At 41.0% G+C, this 27836-nt stretch overlaps 1 protein-coding gene across 1 annotated transcript in view; it reads left to right on the forward strand.

Annotated features, from left to right (window-relative positions):
- The window catches only part of LOC139366759 (cadherin-7-like), a 115729-nt gene that overhangs the window by 18264 nt on the left and 69629 nt on the right, over nt 1-27836 (forward strand). Inside the window, exon 3 of the mRNA XM_071104461.1 lies at nt 26372-26666. Coding sequence (XP_070960562.1) covers nt 26372-26666 — 295 coding nt within the window. The remainder of the gene's footprint in view (nt 1-26371; nt 26667-27836) is intronic.

Raw genomic sequence — 27836 nt, forward strand, 5'->3', positions numbered from 1 at the left:
CTAATCAGATTACGGTATCAACATTAATTTTCAGACAAATGTCTGTTTGTAATTAAACAAGTTTAATCTGGGTGTATCAAATACCGGACCAGGAAGCCATGTTGTATAATGCACTATTAAATAGAAACCATTTTGGAAATTGATCCACATCGTCAGTGAGTCTTTCAGGTATATGCTGGCAGCCTGTTACATAATATATTATCTCTTTAAAATTCACAAGTTGTGAATACTTTGCTATGGTATCGACAGTTCAGTGTTGTCTTGCTTTGATATTGCGTTGATATAAGGTCAGACTATTTCTTTCATTTCACTGTCAATACTGTAGGTGTTATTCTTGCCTCTTCAGCTTGAATTAAGTTGTGTCTTGAAGTGGTTTGTTGGAAAGAGTTTGTGTGAAGTCATCCTATTCTTGGAATGAGGCCCATTCATTTTCAGTGGGGGAGATGAGTCCATTGTCTGGCAGCGGTAAATTGTGCCCTTGTCTGCAGGAAGCTATGCAAAGCAAAGACGTTGGGATGATTCAGAAATGGATTGGGCTATGATCTAAGGTTCCTGTTGAGTTCTGTGTGACTGTTCCTGATATCCCACAGAAGGAATGTTTAAGTCGATAGAATGATTTACTGGGTTTCTTCGGCAGGGGATAAATGCATTCACTTCTGCAGGGAATGTGTGTACACATCAAATGTGTTCCCTCCCAAAGGCCAAGGCTGTCTCATGTTGAGGTTTTAAAGGTATCGTATTGTTTGAAGTGGTACTGCTTGTTTGAGTTGGTTATTATCCCCTTGGATTGTAGTGGTATGGAAGACTATGTAAATGAGAATTAAATTATTATCCCCTATGTTCTCTTTCAGTCACAGGTATCACGTTTCACTCACACATTTATTTTGTAACATTGAGAGTGAGTCACAGAAGTCATATTCACTTTAATGCCTGAGCTATCCACATCCACAGACAATATTACTCAGGTCTTTTGTGTTTGCTGAATGACTCCTTGAGCCCTATTCAATCGAAACAGGTAACTGAGATAAAAAAAATACCATTCTTCCAACAGCGAGAAGCAAGTTTGAATTTAAATGCATTCTACTTGTTTCACACTGCCCTTCTTCTGTTGAGGACATTATTCCAAACATGCACTCTTGAACCCCAAGAAATATAGTGTTTTTGACATATGCTTGCGTTCAGTATATGGGGATAGATATCTGCCATGTGTACATTATGTTTTGGCAAGTATCTACCTCCATACAGCTTGATTAAATAAGGACCATTGTTTTCATTATTTCTTATCTTATTATTTTTTTAATGTACATTGTACATTGCTCAGAGTTATTCACATAGTGTTTACTCCCTGGGTTAACCCTATGGGTAATGTATTGACTTCTCTGTGACACTTCAGTATATCCAGCCACACCGACAAATCAATAAGTTATTTTGTTTTCTATTTCATCAATTAGAAGACAAATTAATCTAATCATATACTGAAGCTAAAATTAGAAGAGACTTTACTCTGGGCAAGAGCATACAATCTAAGAAGGAACTTTTTAGTACCACGGGAGATGCGGCGACATCACAGCCTCATGACCAAAGCCATTCACGCCTAGGCTATGATTTTTACTAAAGGCCACATTCAACAATGTCAGCCACCAAATGTTGGTAAACGGTTTGAGCGCTGATCAAATTTCAGAGTGGGTGATAAACATATTAAAGGGAAAGTTCACCCTGGCTCTGCCACGGCATATAGTAAATTCTACATTAAAAAAAACATATATTTTTTAATCATAAACAATTATCTAAACCACAAGCTAGAAATAGCACATTTTCATTTCACTGGTAGAATCAGGATGTTTCGACTCCCTGTGCATTTGTGAACCACAAAGTGAACCACAAAGTCCCGTATTCATAGTGAATGCTGATAGCGGCTGCTAGGTAGAGGTAATGTGCCCACAAACTTCAATAATGGCATTGTTAACTTCGAACGACCAACACAGAGTAATTTCAGGATTTCTCTAGGCAATATTTTTTGTTTGTTTTTCACTGTTTAACATCATGCGCGTGCGATTCAGCCAGTGGTTTGCAGCTATTAAGAATGATGCAGTGACCAAAGATTATCAGAGGGATTTTAAGGCTGAACTGATGAGGAATACATTTCAAAGACAGCTGAGAAGTGATGCGATACCATCGTGTTCGTCTTCCTTCACAACAAAATGGAAGATTATCAATTAGAGGTAACCTAACATTAGCTCCCTTGATAGCCTAGCTGGGTAATTTAGCTAGCTAGCGTTACAGTCCTGTACTGAACTCTGAAAGCCATCAGCTAAATCATATAGCTAGCTATCTTTTGGTATACACACAGTCAATCAATTTCGCCCATGCCAGGGTAGTCACTGCTTGACTGGTCTCTGCCTTTAGCAGAGTTAACATGTTTGTTTGTTTGTTCGTTCTATCTTTGACTGACGTTAGCTAATGTAAGCTAGCTAATGTTACCAAATAAGAGTATCTACATTTGGTAGCCATCCATTCCACCCTTGTCTGGAAAACAATCTGTTAGTAAAAATATAATTTTCGATATAGCAAACTCACTCTCTGTCTGTGTGTTGGTAGCAATGATGAATGTGTATAAATCGTCTGGTTGGTTAGTTGGTTCTCAGCCCGTCTCAACTGGCTAGCAATCTTGCTTCCAATTTAGACACTAGTTAACAGCAAGCTGACAATATTGAAATGTCCATGTTAGGTATGCTTAACTAGCCCGTCTAATAGAGATCAAAACAATTAATTGAGTGGTTAAATTGTGTATTGTTGTATATTTTGTTGTATGTGGTATAGATCGAAAATCTACACCTAGCTCTGCACAAGCTGAATGTAAGTTGGCCAAAATATTTCAAGCTGACGGCTAAGATAGCTCAATTTCCATTAAGCATGGTATAAACATGAATTGGATACTGTTTGTATGGTTTGGGTTTGTGTTATGGGGTTACAGGTGGTTTGAGGTAGCCTGAGGACCACAGAGTATCTTCCAGACGATGTCATCAATTTAGCCTACCCCTCTTCTCATTTTACCTTTTCGTTTTGTAAAACTCAGGTTATCTGGAGTGATTCCACAGTGCCTTGCTGAAAAATAGTACAAAGCGGGGGCATTTCGGGTAAACAAGCATAAGGGAGCGGACACACCTTGTGGTTATGGAACACACCAAGATTGTGAGACAGAAACCAGGAAGGGACACTGATAGTAATGATACAACCACCTCATTCTTCTCTGCAGATTTTTAAAACACAATGCAAAGACATGTCTTCAAAATTCCCCTGCAAAGGGCTACTATTGACAAGAATGATCTGTCAAAGTCAATGGGTTGGAGGAGGTTTACAGATTGTACATTGAGATGAGGAGTTGTTTTTTGGTTGTACAGGGTTGTGCTTAGACAGTAAATGTATTGTGTATGAGTGCGATTGAGGTGCCTTTTCTCCTCATGGCACCTCATGGTCCCTTCCACCAAAAGAGTAAAATGCTAACACCACAACCATGCCTTTCCAGGAGACATGCAGTACCCGCAAATCTTCTGCACGAGAACTGAACAGTTGGTGGTTAAGAAGCCCTACACCACTTTCGCCAGTCTTATCCAGTTGGCCGTTTTCCGCAGACAGGACAAGCCCATCACCATAAGCACAAAGAATCTCAGCTTCCCCAGCCCGCCAGTGTACCGAAGCCTGATAAAGGAGTATGGCTGCGTTTACACAGGTAGCCTAATTCTGATATTTTTTTCACTAATCAGATCAGTTCTGAAAAAGACCTGAAGTGATTAAGACCAGTTAGTGGAAAAAAGGTAAGAATTGGGCTGCCTGTGTAAACACAGCCAGTATGGCTCAGCATAAGACCATGTAGAACAGGGGCCTCTAACCCTGTTGCTGTGGAGCTACCCTCCTGTAGGTTTTCACTCCAAACCCAATTGAAACTAACCTGGTTCGGCTTATCAACTAGCTGATAATTAGAATCAGTTGTGCTAGAATAGGGTTGGAGTGAAAACCTGCCGGATGGTAGCTCTCCAGCTGCAGGGTTGGAGAGCCCAAAATAAATACCCTAAATAAATATGGATATTTTCGATCAATTTTCAAAATGTGTCTGTCCTTATGTATTCACAGAATATATTTATATAAGCTGTATAGGGCTCTGTAGCATCAAACAGATGCTAGACATTCAGATATTCAAACAATGTTTGTTTATTTATAAAAATCTAAAATACGAGAGAGTGTAAACAATTTAATGCTAACTCAAGAGTACTGGCTATTCAACAACAATGTTATATGGTAAAAGTAACATACAATTTTTGGGGTATGAACAGTGTAGTACAGTTCAGTGTGTCCAAATGTGTCTCAGGTATAGAGACACACAACTGCAGAGAACTGTAGTTACAGATTGTTACACCAGATAATGTGATTTACCCAAAGATTTTTGCTGAAATCTTGTCTATTTCAAGTCTTCTCTCATTGATTGAGACAGATGGGTGTCCATCCCAAAGTGCTGCATGCCATGATGACAGAGATCTGTCTCGATCAGACAGTGAGAAGACATGAAATAGACAAGATGGCAGCGCATATATTGTTGGATTACTTTATGGAGAAAAAAAGTATAACAGAGCATTTTCTAAATTCAAACTGACTCCTGTTTCCCCTAATCAAGGACAAAGACAGCATCGCTAAGGTTGGTCGAAAATTCTCTGTGCTACACCAAACAGTTCCTATCCTGTAACTCCCAGTAATGGATACCAAAAATATTTGGTTAAATCACATTATCTGGTGTAACAATCTGTAGCTAAGAGAACTGGTTATCAGCAGATGATGGGATAGGTGGTCATGATGAAATTGCCATTCCGAAGAAACATGCAGTAAATATGTAAGTGTTGTCATGATCAAACTGCCATCTGCTTGAAATCCAGCATAATGTCTAATCCCTTGAGAGGGATACAGTTCACAGGATACAATTCTGCTACAATGACACACATAGGCAAAGGAAGTCTCTTTCTGTACCTAGAATCCAGGTACAGAAAGAAGAAGCCCAGGCACCACATGATATTGTCTGTAAGACGAAAACAAAAAGACTGTACAGTTTGAACAACAGTTGAACCGAGACAGCATAACAGCAACATTAGGGCAGACTAGTTGAACATGCATACATATGCACAGGTACAGATATTACATGTAAAACAATATCTAGCCAAATAGAAATAAATATGGCATAACCCTCAGCTTTTGCACACTGACCAGACTGCACAAATGAGCCTAGGTAGGTAGACAGTATCTACCTTCAGCCATGTCTATCAGGTATGCTTAGGCCCTTTTTTTAATATTAAAACCAGCTTCAGTTTTAGAGATTTACAACAGTAAATTGTTGTATTATTGTTTCTCCTCACTGTTTTCTAGTAGTCTAAAACTTTGCACATACACTGATGCCATTTAGTGGCCAAAATCTAAATTGCACCTGGGCTGGAATAATACATTATGGCCTTTCTCTTGCATTTCAAAGATGATGGTACAAAAAGATACAAGATAATGGTTGTTTTTTTCTTTGTATTATATTTTGCCAGTTCTATTGTGTTATATTCTACTACATTCCTTTCACATTTCCATGAACTTCAAAGTGTTTCCTGTCAAATGGTACCAACAATATGCATATCCTTGCTTCAGGGCCTGAGCTACAGGCAGTTAGACTTGGGTATGTCATTTTAGGTGAAAATTGAAAAAAAGGGGCTATTCATTAAGAGTTTTAACAAGAGTTCTGTCCGTGGTGCTGAATGAACAGTGTACTTTTCCCTCTGTGTTGTTCATTGCATGTTTAATAATGAAAATACCTACCAAAAGGAGAACATGGATATGGTTTATTTCTGTGCATGTTAAAAAGGTAAAATAAGTAGCATATCTGGATGTGATTTACAATAGATATATCTGTCAACACCCATGTATAATCCTGTAATATGATTCTGGCCCACAATGGCAAAAATATATTCTAATGTGGCCCTCCATTGAAAATAATTACCCAGGCCTGCAATAGCCCGTAATGACAAAGCAGAAACAGGTTTTTAGAAATTTTTGCAAATTTATGAAAAAATAAAAACTGAAATATTACATTTACATATATGTATTCAGACCCTTTACTCAGTACTTTGTTGAAGCACCTTTGGCAGTGACTACAGCCTCGAGTATTCTTGGGCTCCCTGGTGGCGCAGTGGTCTAAGGCTCTTTATCTCAGTGCTAGAGGCGTCACTACAGACCCTGGTTTAATTACAGGCTGTATCACAACCGGCCGTGATTGGGAGTCCCATGGGACGGTGCACAATTGGCCCAGTGTCGTCCAGGTTAGGGTTTGGCCGGCGTAGTCCGTCATTGAAAATAAGAATTTATTCTTAACTGACTTGCCTAGTTAAATAAAAATTAAATAAATTACGCTACAACCTCGGCAAACCTTTATTGGAGGAGTTTCTCCCATTATTTTCTGCAGATCCTCTCAAGCTCTGTCAGGTTGGATGGGTAGCATTGCTGCACAGCTAATTTCAGGTCTCTCCAAAGATGTTAGATCGGGTTCAAGTCCGGGCTCTGCCTGGGCCACTCAAGGACATTCAGTGAGGGATGGGGGCCAGAGCACGAAGCACCACCCAACACAAGTTGTAGTCTTTCAAAGGCTGGAAGACGTCCAATCGCTGTTGTCCATCGCTGTCGTCCATCGCTGTCGTCCATTGCTGTCATCCATCGCTGACGTCCATCGCCATTGGACGTCCATCGCTGTCGTCCATCGCTGACTTCCATCGCTGAAAGACGTCCAATGGTACTATCGAAAAAGGACGACCACATCTACATCCCAAAAACATGTATAGTGCGATCAGTATAAGATAGAGTCTTCAGAAAATTCCACAAAGCAGGACTACATGTATTTTTAGATCTCGCTCCCCCCATCAATACAACGTAAGTCATCATAGGGTGTATCATTCAGAGCCCAAAGTCTTGACCTGCCTTCCTCCTTGGCAATTATATGTGAAACACATCTCACTGTCCTAGAAATGCCTCAGACATGATGAAAGCAAGCCCAGATTCCCCCAGGGTGAAAGTCCTCTTTAAGGTTGCCGTTCCTCTAGAATTACCAAATGGGCTGATTTGGAAGGTGTTTCAAACAAACAGAGTGTATCCCTAATGACCCAATATGTTTATTCAGTCGGGCCTAGTTTGTTGTAGTTGAGATTTCTGTCTTGGGTTGTGCGCACATTTCTGCCCAGCAAGTGTGTGATAATGTGTGTACTGCGTAGATCTGACTTCATGATGAATTCCAGTATGATCAATCAATTATTATACTGCTGTGTTGTAGTCTGAACTTTGAGACTCCATGTCAGTGACTGAATGGGTATGTTTTGTCACTACCTACCTCAACTCCTTGTGACTCTGAGGCTGTCTTAATATGGACACCGTACAGAGGGCCTGTTTACCTACCTTGTGATAAGTCACAGTGCTTATTTTCCATCCTTTGACTGGAATACATCAGGCTTTATGGCAGCTGCAGTCACATCACTGGGGATCCTCTAGTCATAGCCTTCTCAACTAAACAAATAGAGACACTTAGCTCCACACACTTCTGCACTGTTAGCATAGTCTTATAGGTTTCCGTTGTGGTGGGCTCTTGGCGGTGGTGGAGTGTGTGTGGATTTACATGTGGACAGTAGAACTATATCATAATTCAAGACTGTCTGTTGTAAGAGGTTATTTGTCTCTTTCAATCTCTGACTCAGGTTGTGTCCCAAATGGCACCTTATTCCAGGGCTGGCTCTAGGCTTTTGGGGGCCCTAAGCAATAGCTGAGTGAGCGTGACAAACAAAATCAATGGTCAGGGCCCCTGGGCACGTGCCTTGCGTGCCTGATTCGGCCATGATTACAATGAGTTTAGATACCTGGCTAGACTAACTTACCAATCTAAAAATGTTTAGCTGGCATGGCTAATTGAGTGACTGACGTAACGAGCGAAAAACTGCTGATGCACAACCAAACTTCGAAGTTGCACCCTGTGTATTCTACTATTCTAACTCTCAACAGTAAGTTGAGACCCCAACTGAGTTCCAAAAAATGAAAAAAATGTAATGTTGCAGTTTTAACTTTGACACGTACCAACAAGCGAGTGTGATCATTCTACAGTCCCTGGAGCATACGCTCAAACCAGTGTGATTTGAACGCTTATTTAGAACGTCCGGTTTGGATTGACGCAACAGTCAGCGTTTGAGCCTGCCACACTGTACTTACAAAGTACTTACAAAGTTATGTCCTGAATGTGACCAGTTTATTTTTGGAAGCAATGTTCAGACATTCACAGAAGTAGCGACAGCATAACACAATCATCCAAACCGGAAAATATAGGCTACATTAGTCCTAGAGCTAACTGAGGAAAGATTGACGTACGCATACGGTCATATTTAGCTAACTCTGACAGAAAACACAATGTGAATTAGCTAATAGCAATTACTATTTACAATTCATCACATCACAGGTGAATTCACCATTGATCAAAATAATTGAGTAAAACACTTTCTAAAAATCAAAAGTAATCCAATGATGGGTAGTTTGTGCGCACCACAATGTTTGTCTTTTCGCGTCAACCAAAGATAAGAAGAGGAGACAAGATGAGATAGGTATGTTTGCACTGTAGCATGCATGTTAAAGGCGTGAGTTGTCTATGATCGTTCACTTCCGGAAGTTTACTCGAAAGATGAGTGAATCATTCCTTCACCTCATTATAACCTATTTGGTCTGACAGATGTTTACGTGACACCCAGAATACATTGTATAAGGTCAATAATTTCAGATATGTGTGGCGCCATGTCAACAAACATATCTGGCAAAAAGCTTAGCATTAGCTCATCATGATCAGTACAACCTTCAAGAAAGTATTGTATACACATCACAGGTGTCCATTACAATCTACGGAATAATCAGACTGCATTATTTGTCATTAGTACTTGAAAACATGTGAATAAAACTGTAAATACATTATGCTCCATACATACATACATACATACATACATACATACATACATGCATAAGTACATACAGTTGAAGTCGGAAGGTTACATACACTTAGGTTGGCGTCATTAAAACTCATTTTTCTACCACTCCACAAATGTCTTGTTAACAAACTATAGTTTTGGCAAGTCGGTTAGGATATCTACTTTGTGCATGACACAAATAATTTTTCCAACAATTGTTTACAGACAGATTATTTAACTTGTTATGGCTGCAATCCCGATATCGGGATACGTGTCATCAACAACCGCTGAATAGCATAGCGTTACATACAATAAATATTACAATAAATATTTATATTCATGAAATCACAAGTGCAATATAGGAAAACTCAGTTGTTAATCCACCTGTCGTGTCAGATTTTGAAATTATGCTTTACAGCGAAAGCAATCCAAGCGTTTGTGTAAGTTTATCGATCGCACGATAAACATTAAGTACACTTAGCATCAGGTAGCTCGGTCACGAAAATCAGAAAAGCAATCAAATTAATTGTTTACCTTTGATGACCTTCGGATGTTTTCACTCACGAGACTCCCAGTTACACAACAAATGTTCCTTTTGTTCCATAAAGATTATTTTTTACATCCAAAATACCTCCGTTTGTTTGTCGCGTTATAATCAGAAATCCACAGGAAAGAGCGATCACGACAACGCAGACAAATTCCAAATAGTTTCCATAATGTCCACAGAAACATGTCAAACGTTTTTTATAATCAATCCTCAGGTTGTTTTTAAAATATATAATCGATAATATATCAACCGCAAATGTCTTTCACAGTAGGAGAGGGAAAAGCAATACCTATCCAAATTCTGTTGCGCGAGCAAAACTCATGTGACCACTTGAACGATGTTATCGTTCTGTCTCATTTTTCAAAATAAAAGCATGAAACTATGTCTGAAGACTGTTGACACCTTGAGGAAGCGATAGGAAAAGGAATCTGGTTCATATCCCTTTAAATGGCGCAAAGGGAGGCTTTGGAACTTGGAGTTTTCAAAATAGAAGCCACTTCCTGCTTTGATTTTCCTCAGGGTTTCGCCTGCAATATCAGTTCTGTTATACTCACAGACAATATTTTGACAGTTTTGGAAACTTTACAGTGTTTTCTATCCAATACTAATAATAATATGCATATATTAGCAACTGAGACTGAGGAGCGGGCCGTTTACAATGGGCACCTTTTCATCCAAGCTACTCAATACTGCCCCTGCAGCCATAAAAAGTTAACTTGTAATTCACTGTATCACAATTCCAGTGGGTCAGAATGCGTCTTACTTACTTGTGTCATGCACAAAGTCGATGTCCTAACCGACTTGCCAAAACTATAGTTTGTTAACAAGAAATTTGTGGAGTGGTTGAAAAACAAGTTTTAATGACTCCAACCTAAGTGTATGTAAACTTCTGACTTCAACTGTAAGTTTTCTGCAGTTTTGTATAACAAATTTCCCTCAATTCTACCCATTTTTGCGATTGGGTGATTAGGACCCTCTGTAATTTGGAGGTCAGGGCCCTGCGTGACTGGTCGGTATTTGGCTATAATTACTACAAGTTTAGCTAGCTGGCTAGACTAATATACCAATTAAAAAAGTGGTAACTGACATGGCTAATTGAGTGATGTCAGTGACTGATATAACAAAAGAAAAATTGCAGATGCACAACCAAATTTCAAACTTTCACCTTGTGTATTCTACTATTCTAACTCTCACAACATTAAGTTGAAACCCCAACTGAGTTCCTTTTTGGGATGTGGGGCCCTAAGTGACAGCTTATGTCGCTCATGTCTGCAGCCGGCCCTGCCCTATTCCCTATGTATATGGTTCCTGGTCAAACATATTGCACTATATAGGGAAAAGGGTGCCAGTTAGGATGGTGACCCAGTTTTCTGCTGACCTCTCTCACCAGGACCTCTTTGACAGTCTCCATCCAAGTATATTTAGTGAATACGGCTTAAGTAAGAACTATTGATATCATCTTTGTGGAGTGGCCACATGAAAGTGCTTGAAGTGATAAGCACCCTTAAAACAACAGCTTTTTTAATCAAAATAACGTGTGTCAAGCTCTACTATTTAAACACTTTAGTATTCGAGAGGGCTCGAGTGTGTTTGTGACAACAAGTGTAAACAAACTTGAGCAATAATATTTTTACAGTTTAACCCCTAGTAGACCCATGGGACGTATATTCATATCACATTTATTTATGACAATACAATATTTATTTCAATCACAATGACTTTAGATCAGATTCATCAACAATCAATAATGACAATCAATAATCAACAACTCAATAATCAATAATGTACACACAATATTTAGAGAGCTTGGGGCGGCAGGGTAGCCTAGTGGTTAGAGCATTGGACTAATAACCAGTTCAAACCCCCGACCTGACAAGGTACAAATCTGTTGTTCTTCCCCTGAACAGGCACCTAACCCACTGTTCCTAGGCCATCATTGAAAATAAGAATTTGTTCTTAATTAACTGACTTGCCTAGTTAAATAAAGGTAAAATAATAATACAGTTGATTTGTTCTCTACCTATATAGTACTCTAAGTACCCCAATTCATGTGGTTAAGTTCAAAGGAATACTTGTTTGTGTACCTAGTGCATTCCCCTCTATATTGCCCGTCCAACAACCTTCAAATACAGAAATTACATTTAATCAAATTGCTCATGTTATTCACTTTGGCATCATCAGGCTCTCTTTGGAGTCGCCCTTGACATGTGTTTGTTAATTAAAGACATGCAGGAGTACCTCCCAGGCCTTTTAATCTAGTGCCCCCCCGTTTTGTCAGTCTTGCCACCGTGGCAATTTGTCATCGACTCAGATGAAAGTCATCAAGCTGGTAATCAGGACAGCCTTTTCGCTTTTCTCTTTTCATAGCACACAGAATGGTAGCATGAATAGGCATCCCCCTTTCAAAGAATTATGGGGGAGGGAATCAAAGCTCTTTTCCCCACTAACAGGCTCCTTAGATACAATCTCTGGGTGACCTTTTTTTTCCTCTGGGAAGTAATACAGCCCAACACTGACAACTCACAGCTCACTGACAGTCACTTTGTACTAAAAGAAACCCTCCAATGACACCGCAAGGGAGCGGACATGCATTTTCCATGAGTCGGAAATACAATACAAGAAGATAGAATTTGCATTTATGTAATTTCCTTACACTGACTAGCCTCCATGCTAGCCCCAACAGCAGCAGTGTGGTGTCATAGTGTTGAAGTGCATTAGGTAGAACTGAGTTGAGCCAAACAGTGAGCTTGACACATACATCACCAGAAATTCAACCAACCATTCATACTAATGGGATTAACAGCTAGACCTGGTGACATATGGCTAATTCAAAACCCTGGGCTTTGTTTTTATGCAGTAATTTCTGTCGCAAAATATTTGGCTGATTCATATGGTGTTGTTGGCTAATCCTCTGGCCTTTGGGTAAGTGGGCAACTCGTCTCATATACTACCGATGCTTTTAATCATGCTAATGTTAATGGGTTGGTAGAGTAAGATGTCGGCGCTCTAATTAAGGTGGAGAATATTCTAGTTGTTCCCATCCAATTTTCTTCCACTGTGGTAATTGGGATTGCTTTCTGAGGCATTAGGATGACTTGGCGGGCAGGTGCAGATATGAAGTCTCCCTGACGTTGAAGAAAGGCAGAATTCCGAAACTCATTTCTGACTTTGATGGAAAGATGATTCGCTCATGTGCGCAGCCAGAGAGCAGTGAGGCTTGCTTTATCCTCGCCGAGTCTGTCTCTGTGTAATTTTTTAAATTGGGCTGAATCTAAAAAGGGAAACGTTATCTCCTATACACCCTTACAACCAAGCAAGAGACACTCTCCTAGATCCTCTATGAAGCTTTCAATATTTCTCTCTTCACACTAAATCATTTGATTTGAGAGTCAAATCAGTATTTGCCACCGTTCAGTCATGATAGGGGAAACAGACAGATTAGCTGTAAATTAGTTGGAAATTAAACCACCTGCTCATATCCTGTAGTGTTTTGGCGGCAGACATGGGTTTAAATACTGTTTCACATTTTTGGTTCAGTTGCGCCAGGTAAGCTCAATCAAGCCCAGATACAGTATTTGAAATGGTTTCAAATATTATTTGAACCCCCTATTTAGTTAGTGACCGCCTCAAAGAGCTCAAGACAAACGACACGTCTCTGAAACAGCGACCTAATAGCACTTTCCTTCATTTGCTTTATATATCACAGGGCAATGTGTTCCCCATGATAACCTTGATGTTACCACAGTGATGGATATGGCCAGCACCTGGCTGCACCATTCTGGCACATTGCGACATCTCGTATAACCTTACCTGATTGTCTCCTATGACATGTCACTTTATTATGGTATTAAGCTAATTTACCATGAGATTCTATAGGATGATCAGTCAACATTAGAGAGAAAGCCCACGTTGCTCACTGTCACCCAGATATTGATGTGTAAATACCAGGGGGGAACGACTGCCCCCTCTCATCGAATACAGGATGATGGCGTGCAGTGGCTCTTGACCAATTCTGCTATTTTGTGTTTGTTTTTTTACACAGATCTTAAAATATTTTGTACATAATGTCTCCGCCATCATTTCCTATAACTAACTAACCTTGATCTGTACGAAATTGTCCTCTTCATCGAGTCGGCAGCTCTGGAAGTTCTGCTTACTCTGGACTAGGCCCTAATCCCCTGGTTTCAAAAGAGGAAGCGGCGGCAAAATAGAGGTAGGTGAGGCGGCCTCCTGACGAGACTACGTCGATAAGCAAATAGACCGCCATTGCCCTCTGTTCTATTGGCGAACCTGCAATAGCTGGAGAAAAAACTGAATGAGCTATCCTGTCAACGGGACCTGAAAAAAAGTAATATCCTATGTTTCTCAGAGTTGTGGCTGAACGATGACATGGATATACTGTACATCTCGCTGATATTTATATGCATCTTCAAGACAAAGGGGAGGGTTGTGTCTCTTTGTTAACAACAGCTGGTGCGCGATCTCTAATGTTAAGGAATTGTATCAAGGTTTTGCTTGCCTGAGTTAGAATAACTCATGATAAGCTGCAGACAATACTATTTATCACCTACATTTTTCATAGCTATCTATTTACCTCAGACAATCTGCACCTGCAGGATTGTCTGAGACCAACCACCCAGACAGCTGATGAAACTGTGGGTTTGCACAACCAAAGAATTTCTGCACAAACTATCAGAAACCATTTCAGGGAAGCTCATCAACTGTAGATGCTCGCTGTCCTTACCAGGGTCTTGACCTGACTGCAGTTTGGCGTCGTAACCGACTTCAGTGGGAAAATGCTCACCTTCGATGGCCACTAGCATGCTGGAGAAGAGTTCTCTTCACGGATGAATCCTGGTTTCAACTATACAGGGTAGATGGCGCCGTGTGGGCTGGCGGTTTGCTGATGTCAAAGTTGAGAACAGAGTGCACCATGGTTGCAGTGGGGTTATGGTATGGGCAGGCATAAGCTACAGACAACGGCAATGGCAATCTGAATGCACAGAGATATAATGACGAGATCCACCGCCATGTTTCAGGATGATAATGCATAGCCATGTTTCAGGATGATAATGCATAGCCCCATGTCGCCATGATCTGTACGCAACTCCTAAAAGCTGAAAATGTCCTTGTTTTTCCATGGCCTGCATACTCACCAGACATGTCGCCCATTGAGCATGTTTGGGATGCTCTGGATAGATGTGTAGGACAGCGTGTTCCAGTTCCCGCCAATATCCAGTAACTTCACAAAGCCATTAAAGGGGAGTTGGACAACGTTCCACAGGCCACAGTCAACAGCCTGTTCAACTCTATGTGAAGGAGATGTGTCACGATACATGAGGAAATTGGTGTTCACACCAGATACTGACTGGTTTTTTGATCCCCGCCCATACCCTTCTTTTAAGGTATTTGTGACCAACGGATGCGTATCTGTGATGTGATATCATGTGATATAATTTAGTCTGACTGATTCCCTTATCTGAACTATAACTCTGTAAAACGTTGAAATTGTTGCATTTTGCGTTTATATTTTTGTTCAGTGTATTATGATCACTCTATGGTAAGGGGAGACTCTCTCGAACACAATGGTGTTCTCCGTTTTGCTCTATGACCTCCCCAAATATGTCAGGAGACTCCTCTGAAGTCGGTACTGTCGATGTGTCAACTTCTGTTTGGTAGCATCTAAACCATTTGGGCTGCAAACATTTGGAAAGTATGAAGGTAGATTTGTGCCTACCCCAAAAAATAGGTAAATATGTGAAAAAAATATACATTTGATTTATATCTCCTTGATTTAGGACAGACACTTCAAAACCTTGTTTCTTATGATATTTTTTTTGACTGTCCTTTTTGCCATTTATGAATGAGTTATGGAATGTGTTTCTATGGGCTTTAGTAGTAAAGGCCAAATATATATATATATATATATATATTTTTTTTTTTTGTATACCTAAAGGTGTTCTAAAAATTTTATCAAATAGCTAAATGATCCATAGTATGACCATACAATGGATCATCAGTATGATCTAAAAACCTTCTACAGTATGCTCACTTCGAGGCAAGCAACACTGAACCATATATGAGAGCACCCGCTGTTCCAGACTCTGTGTAATCTGTCTTCCAGTAGCCAATGTTAGTAATATCTTTAATTAAACAGGTTAAAATTCGCAACAGACAGAATACCAGGATGCTTACTCAGAGCATGCCTTGACCAGTTGGCAAGTGTCTTCTTTGATATTTTCAACCTATCCCTGACCCGGTCTGTAATACAAACTTGTTTCAAGCAAACCACTATAGTCCCCGTGCCCAAGAACTCCAAAATAACCCGCCTAAATGACTATCGCCCTGTAACTGTCACATCTATAACCATGAAATACTTTGAAAGGCTGGTCATGGCTCACATCAACACAGACACCCTGGATCCACTTCAATTCACAAACCGCCCCAACAGAATCACAGATGATGCAATCTCTATTGCACTCCACACTGCCCTCACCCACCTGGACAAAAGGAATACCTATGTAATAATGATGTTCATTGAGTACAGATCAGCATTCAACACCATAGTCCCATCCAAGCACATCACCAAGCTCGGGACTGAACACCTCCCTCTGCAACTGTATCTTGGATTTCCTGGACTTCTTGATGAGACGCTCCCAAGCCATGAGGGTAGGCAACAACACATCCACCCACACTGACCATCAACACGGAGGCCTCTCAGTGGTGTGTGCTTAGTCCTCTCCTCTACTCCTTGTTCACCCACGACTGAATGACTGCGCATGACTCCAACACCATCAAGTTTGTTGACGACACAATGGTGGTAGGACTGATCACTGACAACAATGAGACAGCCTATAGGGAAGAGTTCAGAGACCTGGCAGTGTGGTGCCAGTACAACAACCTCAACGTCAGCAAGACAAAGGAGCTGATCGTGGACTACAGGAGACAAAGGGGCGAGCACACCCCCCTCTACATCGTTGGGGCCATAGTGGAGTGGGTCGAGAGCTTTATGTTCCTCTGAGTCCACATCAATAAGGAATTAACATGGTCCACACATGCCCACACAGTTGTAAAGAGGGCATGACAGCTCCTCTTCCCCATAAGGAGGCTGAAAACATTTGACATGGGCCCTCAGATCCTGAAAAGGTTCTACAGCTGCACAATTGAGAGCATCTTGACTGGCTGCATCACTTCTTGATAAAGCAATTGCAAGGCACCCGGCCGCCATCAAGGACCTCTACACCAGACGGTGTCAAAGGAAGGCAAACATTTTTTGTCAAAGACTCCAGTCACCCAAGCCATTGACTGTTCTCTCTGCTACCGCATGGCAAGCTGTACCAGTGCACCAGGTCTGGAACCAACAGGACCCTGAACATCTTCTACCCCCAAGCCATAACACTGCTAAACAAGACTGCTAAATCGCTAATAAAATGGCTACCCAGACTACCTGCGTTGACCTAATTTTTGCACTAACTATCTTGCGCTTGCTCCATGCACACACACTGTACTCTACTCACACACACATACTTACACTGACACCCCAACACGCACATACACACTCACACACACCACATGCTGCTGCTACTGTCTATTATCTATCCTGTTGCCTAGTCACCACTATACCTACAGTATATGTACACTACCGGTCAAATTTTTAGAACACCTACACATTTTGTCTTTATTTTTAAAAATGTTTACATTGCAGAATAATAGTGAAGACGTCAAAACTATGAAATAACACATAATCATGTATTAACCAAAAAAGTGTTAAACAAATCAACATTTATTTTATATTGAGATTCTTCAAATAGCCACCCTTTGCCTTGATGACAGATTTATACACTCTTGGCATTCTCTCAACCAGCTTCATGAGGTAGTAACCTGTAATGCATTTCAATTAACAGGTGTGCCTTGTTAAAAGTTCATTTGCGGAATTTATTTCCTTCTTAATGCGTTTGAGCATTTCAAGAACTTGAACATTTCATCAAGTGCAGTCGCAAAAACCATCAAGCGCTATGATGAAACTGGCTCTCATGAGGACCGCCACAGGAAAGGAAGACCCATACTCTGCTGCAGAGGATAAGTTCATTGGAGTTACCAGCCTCAGAAATAGCAGCCCAAATAGATGCTTCACAGAGTTCAAGTAACAGACAACATCAACTGTTCAGAGGAGACTGTGTGAATCAGGCCTTCATGGTCAAATTGCTGCAAAGAAACCACTACTAAATGACACCAATAAGAAGAAGCAACTTGCTTGGGCCAAGACACGAGCAATGAACATTAGACTGGTCGAAATCTATCCTTTGGTCTGGAGTCCAAATTGGAGATTTTTGGTTCCAACCGCCGTGTCTTTGTGAGACGCGGTGTGGGTGAACTCATGATCTCTGCATGTGTGGTTCCCACCATAAAGCATGGAGGAGGATGTTTTATGGTGTGGGCGTGCTTTGCTGGTGACACTGTAAGTGATTAATTTAGAATTCAAGGCACACTTAATCAGCATGGCTACCACAGTATTCTTCACCGATATGCCATCCCATCTGGTTTGCGATTAGTGGGACTATCATTTGTTTTTCAACAGGACAATAACCCAACACACCTGCATTTTTACCAAGAAGGATTGATGGAGTGCTGCATCAGATGACCTGGCCTTCTCAATCCCTCGACCTCAACCAACTTGAGATGTTTTTAATGAGTCGGACCACAGAGTGAAGGAAAAGCAGTCAACAAGTGCTCAGCATATGTGTGAACTCCTTCAAGACGGTTGGAAAAGCATTCCAGGTGATGCTGGTTGAGAGAATGCCAAGAGTGTGCAAAGCTGTCGTTTTTGACCGGTAGTGTACATCTACCTCAATTACCTCTTACCCCTGCACAATGACTCAATACTGGTACTCCCTGTATATACAGTGCCTTCAGAAAGTATTCATACCCATTGACTTATTCCACATTTTGTTTTGTTACAAACTGTATTGAAAATGGATCAAACTTTTTTTTATCACCCATCTACACACAATACCTCAAAATGAAAAGGTAAAAACATGTTTTTAAAAATGTTAACACATTTACAGAAATACACTATATATACGAAAGTATGTGGAAACCCCTTCTAATTAGTGGATTCCGCTATTTCAGCCACATCCGTTGCTGACAGGTGTATACAATTGAGTACATAGCCCTGCAATCTCCATTGACAAACATTATTGGCAGTATAATAGCTTTACTGAAGAACTCAGTGACTTTCAATGTGACACCGTCATAGGATGCCACCTTTTCAACAAGTCAGTTCGTCAAATTTCTGCCCCGTTAGAGCTGCCCCGGTCAACTGCAAGGGATGTTATTGTGAAGTTGAAATGTCTAGGAGCAACAATGGGTCAGCCGCGAAGTGGTAGGCCACACAAGCTCACAGAATGCAACCTCCAAGTGCTGAAGCACTCTGCGTGTAAAAATTGCATTCTCTGGAGTGATGAATCATGCTTCACCATCTGGCAGTCCGACGGACAAATCTGGTTTTGGAGGATGCCTGGAGAATGATACCATCCCTAATGCATAGTGCCAACTGTAAAGTTTGGTGGTGGAGGAATAATGGTCTGGGGCAGTTTTTCATGGTTCAGGCTCGGCACCTTAGTTCCAGTGAAGGGAAAGCTTAATGCTACAGTATACAATGACATTCCAGATTATTCTGTGCTTCCATCTTTGTGGGAACAATTTTGGGAATTCCCTTTCCTGTTTCAGCATGACAATGCCCCTGTGCACAAAGCGAGGTCCATACAGAAATGGTTTGTTGCGATCGGTGTGGAAGAACTTGACTGGCCAGCACAGAGCCCTGATCTCAACCCCATCAAACACCTTTGGGAGGAATTGGAACGACGACTGCGAGCCAGGCCTAATCAAACAACATCAGTACCTGACCTCACTAATGCACTTGTGGCTGAATAGAAGCAAGTCACCACCGCAATGTTCCAACATCTAGTGCAAAGCCTTCCCAGAAGAGTGGAGACTGTTGTAGCAGCAAAGGGGTGATCAACTCCATATTAATGCCTATGATTTTGGAATGAGATGTTCGATGAGCAGGTGTCCATATACTTCTGGTCATGTAGTGTATCTCATTTACAGTTGAAGTCGGAAGTTTACATACACTTAGATTGGAGTTATTAAAACTCGTTTTTCAACCACTCCACAAATGTACAAACAATAGTATGCAAGTATAAACACCATGGGATCGCGCTGCCGTCATACCGCTCAGGAAGGAGACGCCTTCTCTCTCCTAGAGATGAACGTGCTTGGGTGCGAAAAGTGCAAATCAATCCCAGAACAACAGCAAAGGACCTTGTGAAGATGCTGGAGGAAACAGGTACACAAGTATCTATATCCAGAGTAAAACGAGTCCTATATCGACATAACCTGAAAGGCCGCTCAGCAAGGAAGAAGCCACTGCTCCAAAACTGCCATAAAAAAGCCAGACTACGGTTTGCAACTGCATGTGGGGACAAAAATCTTACTTTTTGGAGAAATATCCTCTTTTCTGATGAAACAAAAATAGAACTGTTTGGCCATAATGACCATTGTTATGTTTGGAGGAAAAAGGGGGAGGTTTGCAAGCCGAAGAACACCATCCCAACCATGAAGCACGGGGGTGGCAGCATCATGTTGTGGGGGTGGCAGCATCATGTTGTAGGGGTGCTTTGCTGCAGGAAGTAATGGTGCACTTCACAAAATAGATGGCATCATGAGGGAGGAAAATTATGTGGATATATTGAAGCAGCATCTCAAGACATCCATCAGGAAGTTAAAGCTTGGTCGCAAATAGGTCTTCCAAATGGACAATGGACCCCAAGCATACTTCCAAAGTTGTGGAAAAATGGCTTAAGGACAACAAAGTCAAGATATTGGAGTGGCCATCACAAAGCCCTGACCTCAATCCTATAGAACATTTGTGGGCAGACCTGAAAAAGCTTGTACGAGCAAGGTGCCCTGCAAACCTGACTCAATTACACCAGCACTGTCAGGAGGAATGGGCCAAAATTCACCCAACTTATTGTGGGAAGCTTGTGGAAGACTACCCAAAACGTTTGACCCAAGTTAAACAATTAATAGGCAATGCTACCAAATACTAATTGAGTGTATGTAACTTCTGACCCGCTGGGAATGTGATGAAATATATAAAAGATTAACTAAATCAATCTCTTTTACTTTTATTCTGACATTTCACATTCTTAAAATAAAGTGACCTAAGGCAGGGAATGTTTACTTGGATTAAATGTCAGGAATTGTGAAACCCTGAGTTTAAATGTATTTGGCTAAGGTGTATGTAAACTTCCGGCTTCAACCGTACATAATTATTCACACCCCTGAGTCAATAGTTTGTAGAAGTACCTTTGGCAGCGACCACAGCTGTCAGTCTTTCTGGGTAATTCTCTAAGAGCTTTCCACACCTGGATTGTGCAACATTTGCCCGTTATTCTTTTCAAAATTCTTCAAGCTTTATCAAGTTGATTGTTGATTATTACTAGACAAACATTTTCAGGTCTTGCCATAGATTTTCAAATAGATTTAAGTCAAACTGTAACCAACCACTCAGGAACATTCACTATCTTCTTGGTAAACAACTCCAGTGTAGATTTGGCCTTGTGTTTTATGTTATTGTCTTGCTGAAAGGTAAATTAATCTCCCAGTTTCTGGTGGAAAGCAGACTGTAGCAGGTTTTCCTATGGGCTTTGCCTGTGCTTAGCTCCAGTCCTTAACGATTACAAGCATTCCACCACTATGCTTGAAAATATGGAAAGTGGTACTCAATAATGTGTTATTTTGTATTTGTCCCAAACATAACACTTTCTATTCAGGACAAAAAGTGAATTGCTTTCCACATTTTTTGCAGAATTACTTTAGTGCCATGTTGAAAACATGATGCATGTTTTGGAATGTGTTTATTCTGTACAGGCTTCCTTCTTTTTAATCTTTCAATTAGGTTAGTATTGTGAAGTACCTACAATGTGGTTGATCCATCTTCAGTTTTCTCGTATCACAGCCATTAAACTCTGTAACTGTTTTAATTTCACCGTTGGCCTCATGGTGAATTCCCTGGCTGAATTTCCTTCCTCTCCTGCAACTGAGTTAGGAAGGACCCCTGTCACTTTATTGTGACTGTGTGTATTGATACACCATCCAAAGTGTAATTAATAACAACACCATGCTTGAAGGGATGTCTGCTTTTAATTTTTTTACCCACCTACCAATAGGTGCCCTTCTTTGCGAGGCATTGGAAAACCTCCCTGGTCTTCGATGTTGAATCTGTGTCTGAAATTCACTTCTGCGAGTGAGGGACTTTACAGATAATTGTACGTCTGGGGTACAGAGATGAGGTAGTCATTCACAAATCAATCATGTTAACCATTATTATTGCACAGATAGTGAGTCCACTAATTATGTGAGTTGTTATGCAAATTTTTACTCCTGAACTTATTTCGGCTTGCCATTGCGAAGGGGTTGAATACTTATTGGCTAAAGACATTTCAGCATATCATTTAAAAAAACTGAATTTCATTTTGACATTATGGGGTATTGTATATAGCCCAGTGACAAAAACATCTACATTTAATTGATTTTAAATTCAGGCTGTAACACAACAAAATGTGGAAAAAGTCAAGGAGTGTGAATACTTTCTGAAGGCACTGTAGCATGGTATGTTTTACTTGTTATTGTAATTAGTTACTGTATATTTATACCTCTTGTCACTTTGTAAATATTTTATTACATGTTTTTTTCTTTAACCCTGCATTGTTGGAAAATGACCTATAAGTAGGCATTTCACTGTTAGTCTACACCTGATGTTTACGAAGGATGTGACAGATATAATTTGATTTGATTGATGCCACGGACGTTCAAGGCCGACCGTTGTACTGCAGGCATTGTTAGCAGAAAACAGGATCCCCATTATAGTGAATGGAAAAATGGCAATCTTCATGGTCAATCTTTGTGTAAACAGAACATTTTTGAAGACAATCATGGTACCAATTAATTATTGCTTCTAATACACCAGATATATGCCCTTGAACCAATTATTTTAAAATCGCACCACAGAACAAGTTCTAAGAATAATTGAGTTGCCAGTGGCAGCCTACAGTACCCTGGTCTGCCTTCAACTTGAATGACTCAATGAGAGGGGGAAGCACTGAGAGCTTGCAGCGTCACTTCCTGGAGTAGCTCAAACTACGCATGTTATGTCTCCATGAGACGCCAACTTACCCGACTTCATTTGGCTTCAATGTACTGTTGAGTCTTCACATAGGAATGAATGGTGTCACATAATAGATGGCTTGATCGAAAGCTTTGTCCATTCATACAGTATATACAGTCATTGATAAATACAGTCGCACAAACACCGTGGTACGCTCCATGCTGTTTAGTTACAATTTACACGAGCTTGCTGTTGTTCGAAGATGCTGTAGCAACCTGTTACCCCTGGTAGATTGCTTTCTTTTTCTAGTGTTTTTGGGTGGTTGACAGTTGCTTTTCATATTGTTTTTTTTAAAACATGGTTCAACCTAATCGGAGACACATCCAATGAACAAACAATGCAATGAGTGCCTATAAATGAATTCCAATTACATCTAAGAATTTGGCACTTACAGAGTAAATAGGAAATTATAAAGAAACACTAATTCCAGTATCAGCTCCCCTTTTCCCAGAGCTTATTGGTGCTCCCAGTGCTCCTTCATTACACATACAAGTCTAAGGACCCAGAATGGTACCTAAATGAATGCATCGTCTAGCTTTTACATGACATGTTTCTGGTAATTACCGTCCATATACCAGTTCTTCACTGGCTGTTTCCTTTATGTGTATCTACTTACTGTATATACAGGTACATTGCCTATGAAGCAGATGTTGGCTGTGAAATGATTGTAATGAGATTGTTCATGCAGTAATGATCTGTTTTTAAACATGTATGTGTTTTTTTTTTACAGGTGTACGTGTGGTGCGAGTGTGTGCTTTTCTAAGCAGAGGCATGGTAACTACATAGCTACTCCCGAACAAAGGCAAAGGGAACTAGAGAGGATCATGGTCTCTAATGCCCCCCCCCCCCCCCCCTGATTTGAGGGGAGGTAGGGCGGTGGGTGAACACACTGAGGCCTTCTCAGAGCAGAGGCAGGGATCACCATGGCTACTCACCAGAACCAGGGGTGAAGTGAATAAATGAAAAGCTCAGCACAGCAAGAGCTGGAGTGTGCATTGATGCTCTCTCGCCTGCATTTTTAGCTCCTTTTGTGGTGCAAAAGGACCTCTCTCCCTTTCCTTTACACTTCACAGTTTTTCTTCACCTTGAGTATTATGTTTGGTAGTATAACATGTTGTACTTCACAATCAAACCCCTGTTGGGCTTCATATATTGTTTTAGGCATTGCACCGGCAGAAGCATTGCATTGACAAAATAAGCAAAGACCATAGTACTGCACTCAATAACATCTTCCTTGTACTGTACATTCCTACCAATGTAAGAAAACAATGTTGTAAGGGCTGTCCCCTGATAATTATACACTTTTGATACATTTCAGTACCTAGTTTGATTTGGTAGCCTACAACTAAGGCAGCATTTTTTTTTTTACAGCATATACTTCCTTCTTTACTTCCTCACAACATAACAAAGTGTTTTACAGTAGCCCACAAGCATAAAACACAGCCAGATCAACCAATGTTGTTTCTTTACAGGTTTTATTTTGGTCTATTTGTGAACCATGTTACTGCCCTCGTGGAAACCCCATTAAACTCAACCGTTCAAACCGAGGCGCTCCTTAGCAGCAGCAGTAGCCAATAGGCTGTTTCAGTGTACCAGAGCCAGTGTTGCTTCTGGGTATGGAATATGTATTTGCGCCTGACTCAGAACTGTGTGTACACAGTCCGTTAAATAGAATAAAACTCTCTCTCCTCCTGAGAGAGAGGGGGAAATACAAAGCTTGAAACATGTATCTGGGATTCCATTTATTTATTTATATATAAAAAAATGTCTTATTTTATTCTTCCAAGGCTTCCAGTCGTCTTTGTCGTTTTCTACAAAGTACGTCAGTCAAACAGGGAGGAAGAAAAGAGACATGGCCAGCGCAATAATAACAGTGCTAACACACTGTGACTGAACAATACAGCAAAGATTAAAACCCCATTAAGCAGCACCAGAACCATTCAAAACCAAACAGCCTCTTAGCGATTGTGATGGAAATGTGCCATACATCGTAATGTGTATAATAACAGGTGAGATATGGCCATAGGGACACAGTTTTTTCTTCAAGTTTGGCCAATTGCAGTCTTTTTAACGCTCCGAGGTAAACACGTAAACACAAAGCAAACGTGATTGCCCCAGGAGGACTGTCTGCATACAAAGTGGCGATAAGTGTCAGCATTGATTTCACTGGAGTTTTTCTGCTCTGTTCCACTCACCCTATCGTACTCTTGCTGTGTCGCTGCCGGCAGTGTGTTTTTAAGTTACACTGCTGTACTGGGCTGTGGAGCATACTGGGTTCTGTTCATCTCAAGGGAGGTAAAGATAGGATGATATGTACATTTTTGCAAGAGAAGCAACTATGGTGCTCGATTTAAAGTTCTACATAATAACAGTAGAAGTTTGAAATAGCACCTGAAAATGAGCAAAGACAGTTACAAAACAGGTTAGATTAAAGGAAGGAAGTGGTATTCTACAGGGGTACACTTTTTAATAGGACCTACTGTGGCATACATATTTTATGTAATATACTCACTTCTGAATAGATTCAAAGTGAAACACTTGAAGCCCATTGCAAAAAAAAGCCAAGCGTAAAGCTAACAACCCAGTTTTGAGAGCGACTACATACTGCAGTCAGTTGACCCCTGACCTTCAGTTACATGCTTGGTGGGCTGTCAGCTTTGTCCTCCCTGTCCGTGGTATTTACCGGAACACACTGCCATCGATGGCTTGCTCAAGATTAAATGTTGACTCTCCACTGCAGTTGACAATTTACCTCAAGTTTGCTCCTGACAGCAGGGGATGGTGAATAAACAAACGGCTTCCCTATTGGAGTGTCAAGAGGCGCATGCTGAGGCATGCCCATGCAACCAATACCATCATTATGCCCCAGACATGCCATTCATCAACAGCCTGATGGAATCCATTAATAAAATACATTTGGTGTCCGTCTGAGGCTCTATTGGATATATAAAACATACATTAAGCCTGCAGCGATATCCAGGCAATCATTTGATACACCTATTGACTTGGAAACAAAAATGATACTGCCAGACGCCCGCTGGGATACAACATGGATCTGTAAAACCTTTGTTGCATCCCAAATGACACCCTATTCCCTACATTGTCCACTACTTTTGACCAGAGCCCTATGGGTCCTGGTCAAATGAAGTTGTTGTTGTTGTTTTCTTGAAGTGAAGTGCTTGGGAAATGACCCTGTTTCAAATGTAACTACACTGTAATCCCTGGGAAGGTCTGGGCTTCTTATCCTACAGAATTGTGCTAACACTATGCAACACTCTCCATATTCCCACCAGACTGCTTATTAGAATGCATTTATATTGCATACAGCCATACTCACAGAGCTTTGAGACTTCTGGTATCCTGTTTTACAAACAATGTGCACTTTGTTCACTTATTTTTTTTGTTGGTGTGTGTTTATTCAGCACAATGTTTCTGCCCAGGAAAAACGTTGAACCTATTTGAAATGACACAGATGTACATAATGGATCGATCATAATGGTATAGCATTGGATTTGGTTTTATAAGTCACCAATCCTTTTGAACATCTCCTTTCTACTGACTGACATTATCTCTGGTCTCCAATTACAGCTCCACTCGGATGTAGACAAAGGGGATGGCAAAGTGAAGTACGTGCTCTCCGGGGAGGGCTCCACCTCCATCTTCACCATCGACGAGAACACGGGGGACATCCACGCCACTAAGCGTCTGGACCGGGAGGAGCAGGCCTATTACACCCTGCAGGCCCAGGCCGTGGACCGGCTCACTAACATCCCTGTGGAGCCCAGGTCAGAGTTTGTTGTCAAGGTCCAGGACATCAATGACAATGAGCCCAAGTTTCTGGACGGACCCTACATGGCAGGGGTACCAGAGATGTCAGCACTGGGTAAGCCTCTTTCTCAGCCTCTCTCTCTCTCTGTTTGTTTGTCCCCAGTCCTCTGTCCTCGTCTCTGTCTATCTATCTGTCAGTCTGTATGTGATTTTGACATTGATGTCTGTATGTCTGCCTGTAATCTGCCTCTGATTCTCTCTCTCTCTACCTCTTTCTCGCTCTCTCTCTCTATTTCTGTCTCTGTCTCTCTGTCTCTCTGTCTCTCCCTCTATCACATTTACCCACCACTACCCACCACTATCTGAAATATCCTACATTTATCTCTCTCTGTCTCTCATCTCTCTTGCTTCATCTATGTTAATAAACACAGTCTACGCTTTATTATAAACATGGAACTGAATCTGTGGCATTCATTTGTCTGTCAAACTGTGCATGATTGTCATAGCCACAACTGAAGAGGGTCCTTTTCCACACACACAGAGGTTTTCTTTCTAGTGTTTTCATTAACTGTTGCAGTTTCAAAACACTGTGGTTTTAAAAGCTCCAAAATCTAATCTGACCCTTTACAAAGTGATTACTACAACTGGTTAGTTCCTTTAAGTGGCTCCCATTGTTCCACATTGTACATGGTTTAGATGCGGTTTTATACCTAAAATAGTGAACAACCTCATGAGCCCCCCCAAAAAGATCATTGCTAGTTTGAACGATGAAAGCGGTGAAATATCTGCTTATACAAACAGACCCGAAACCCCGATGTTGAGCAATGAATCTAGCGAGTTCAGAGATGGCAGATTATTCAAATCCAACAGGACATGTAACGGAACACCTCGCGAGGTGCTTCGCCACGGAAACAAAAGCTTACCGCACAGTGCCTGGGGACACCGTGAGCCAATCCTGTCGGAATGGGAAATGTGGATTAAGCCTCCATTTAAAATTCATGTGACAATCTGCCAGGGAGAGGAATAAGAGGCTCCACACGCCAAGTGGCAGACAATGTCTCCCAATCTTCAGGGTTAAGTGATATGACAGGCACAAACACACCAACCTCAATATTCTTATCATGTAGACCCAGAGACAGCAGAACATTGCATCTACGTGTTGTATCTTCCTCAGGCTGATAGGCAGAGATGCAAACAAGTGGATACATGGAGAGACTGTTTGGTGTAAAGTCAAAATGGAGCCTATGCTAGGCATTTACTGGCAGTGATAGGAGTATTTTCCAGG

Source organism: Oncorhynchus clarkii, chromosome 15 (assembly GCF_045791955.1).
Source record: "Oncorhynchus clarkii lewisi isolate Uvic-CL-2024 chromosome 15, UVic_Ocla_1.0, whole genome shotgun sequence".
NCBI classification, from domain to species: Eukaryota; Metazoa; Chordata; class Actinopteri; order Salmoniformes; family Salmonidae; genus Oncorhynchus; species Oncorhynchus clarkii.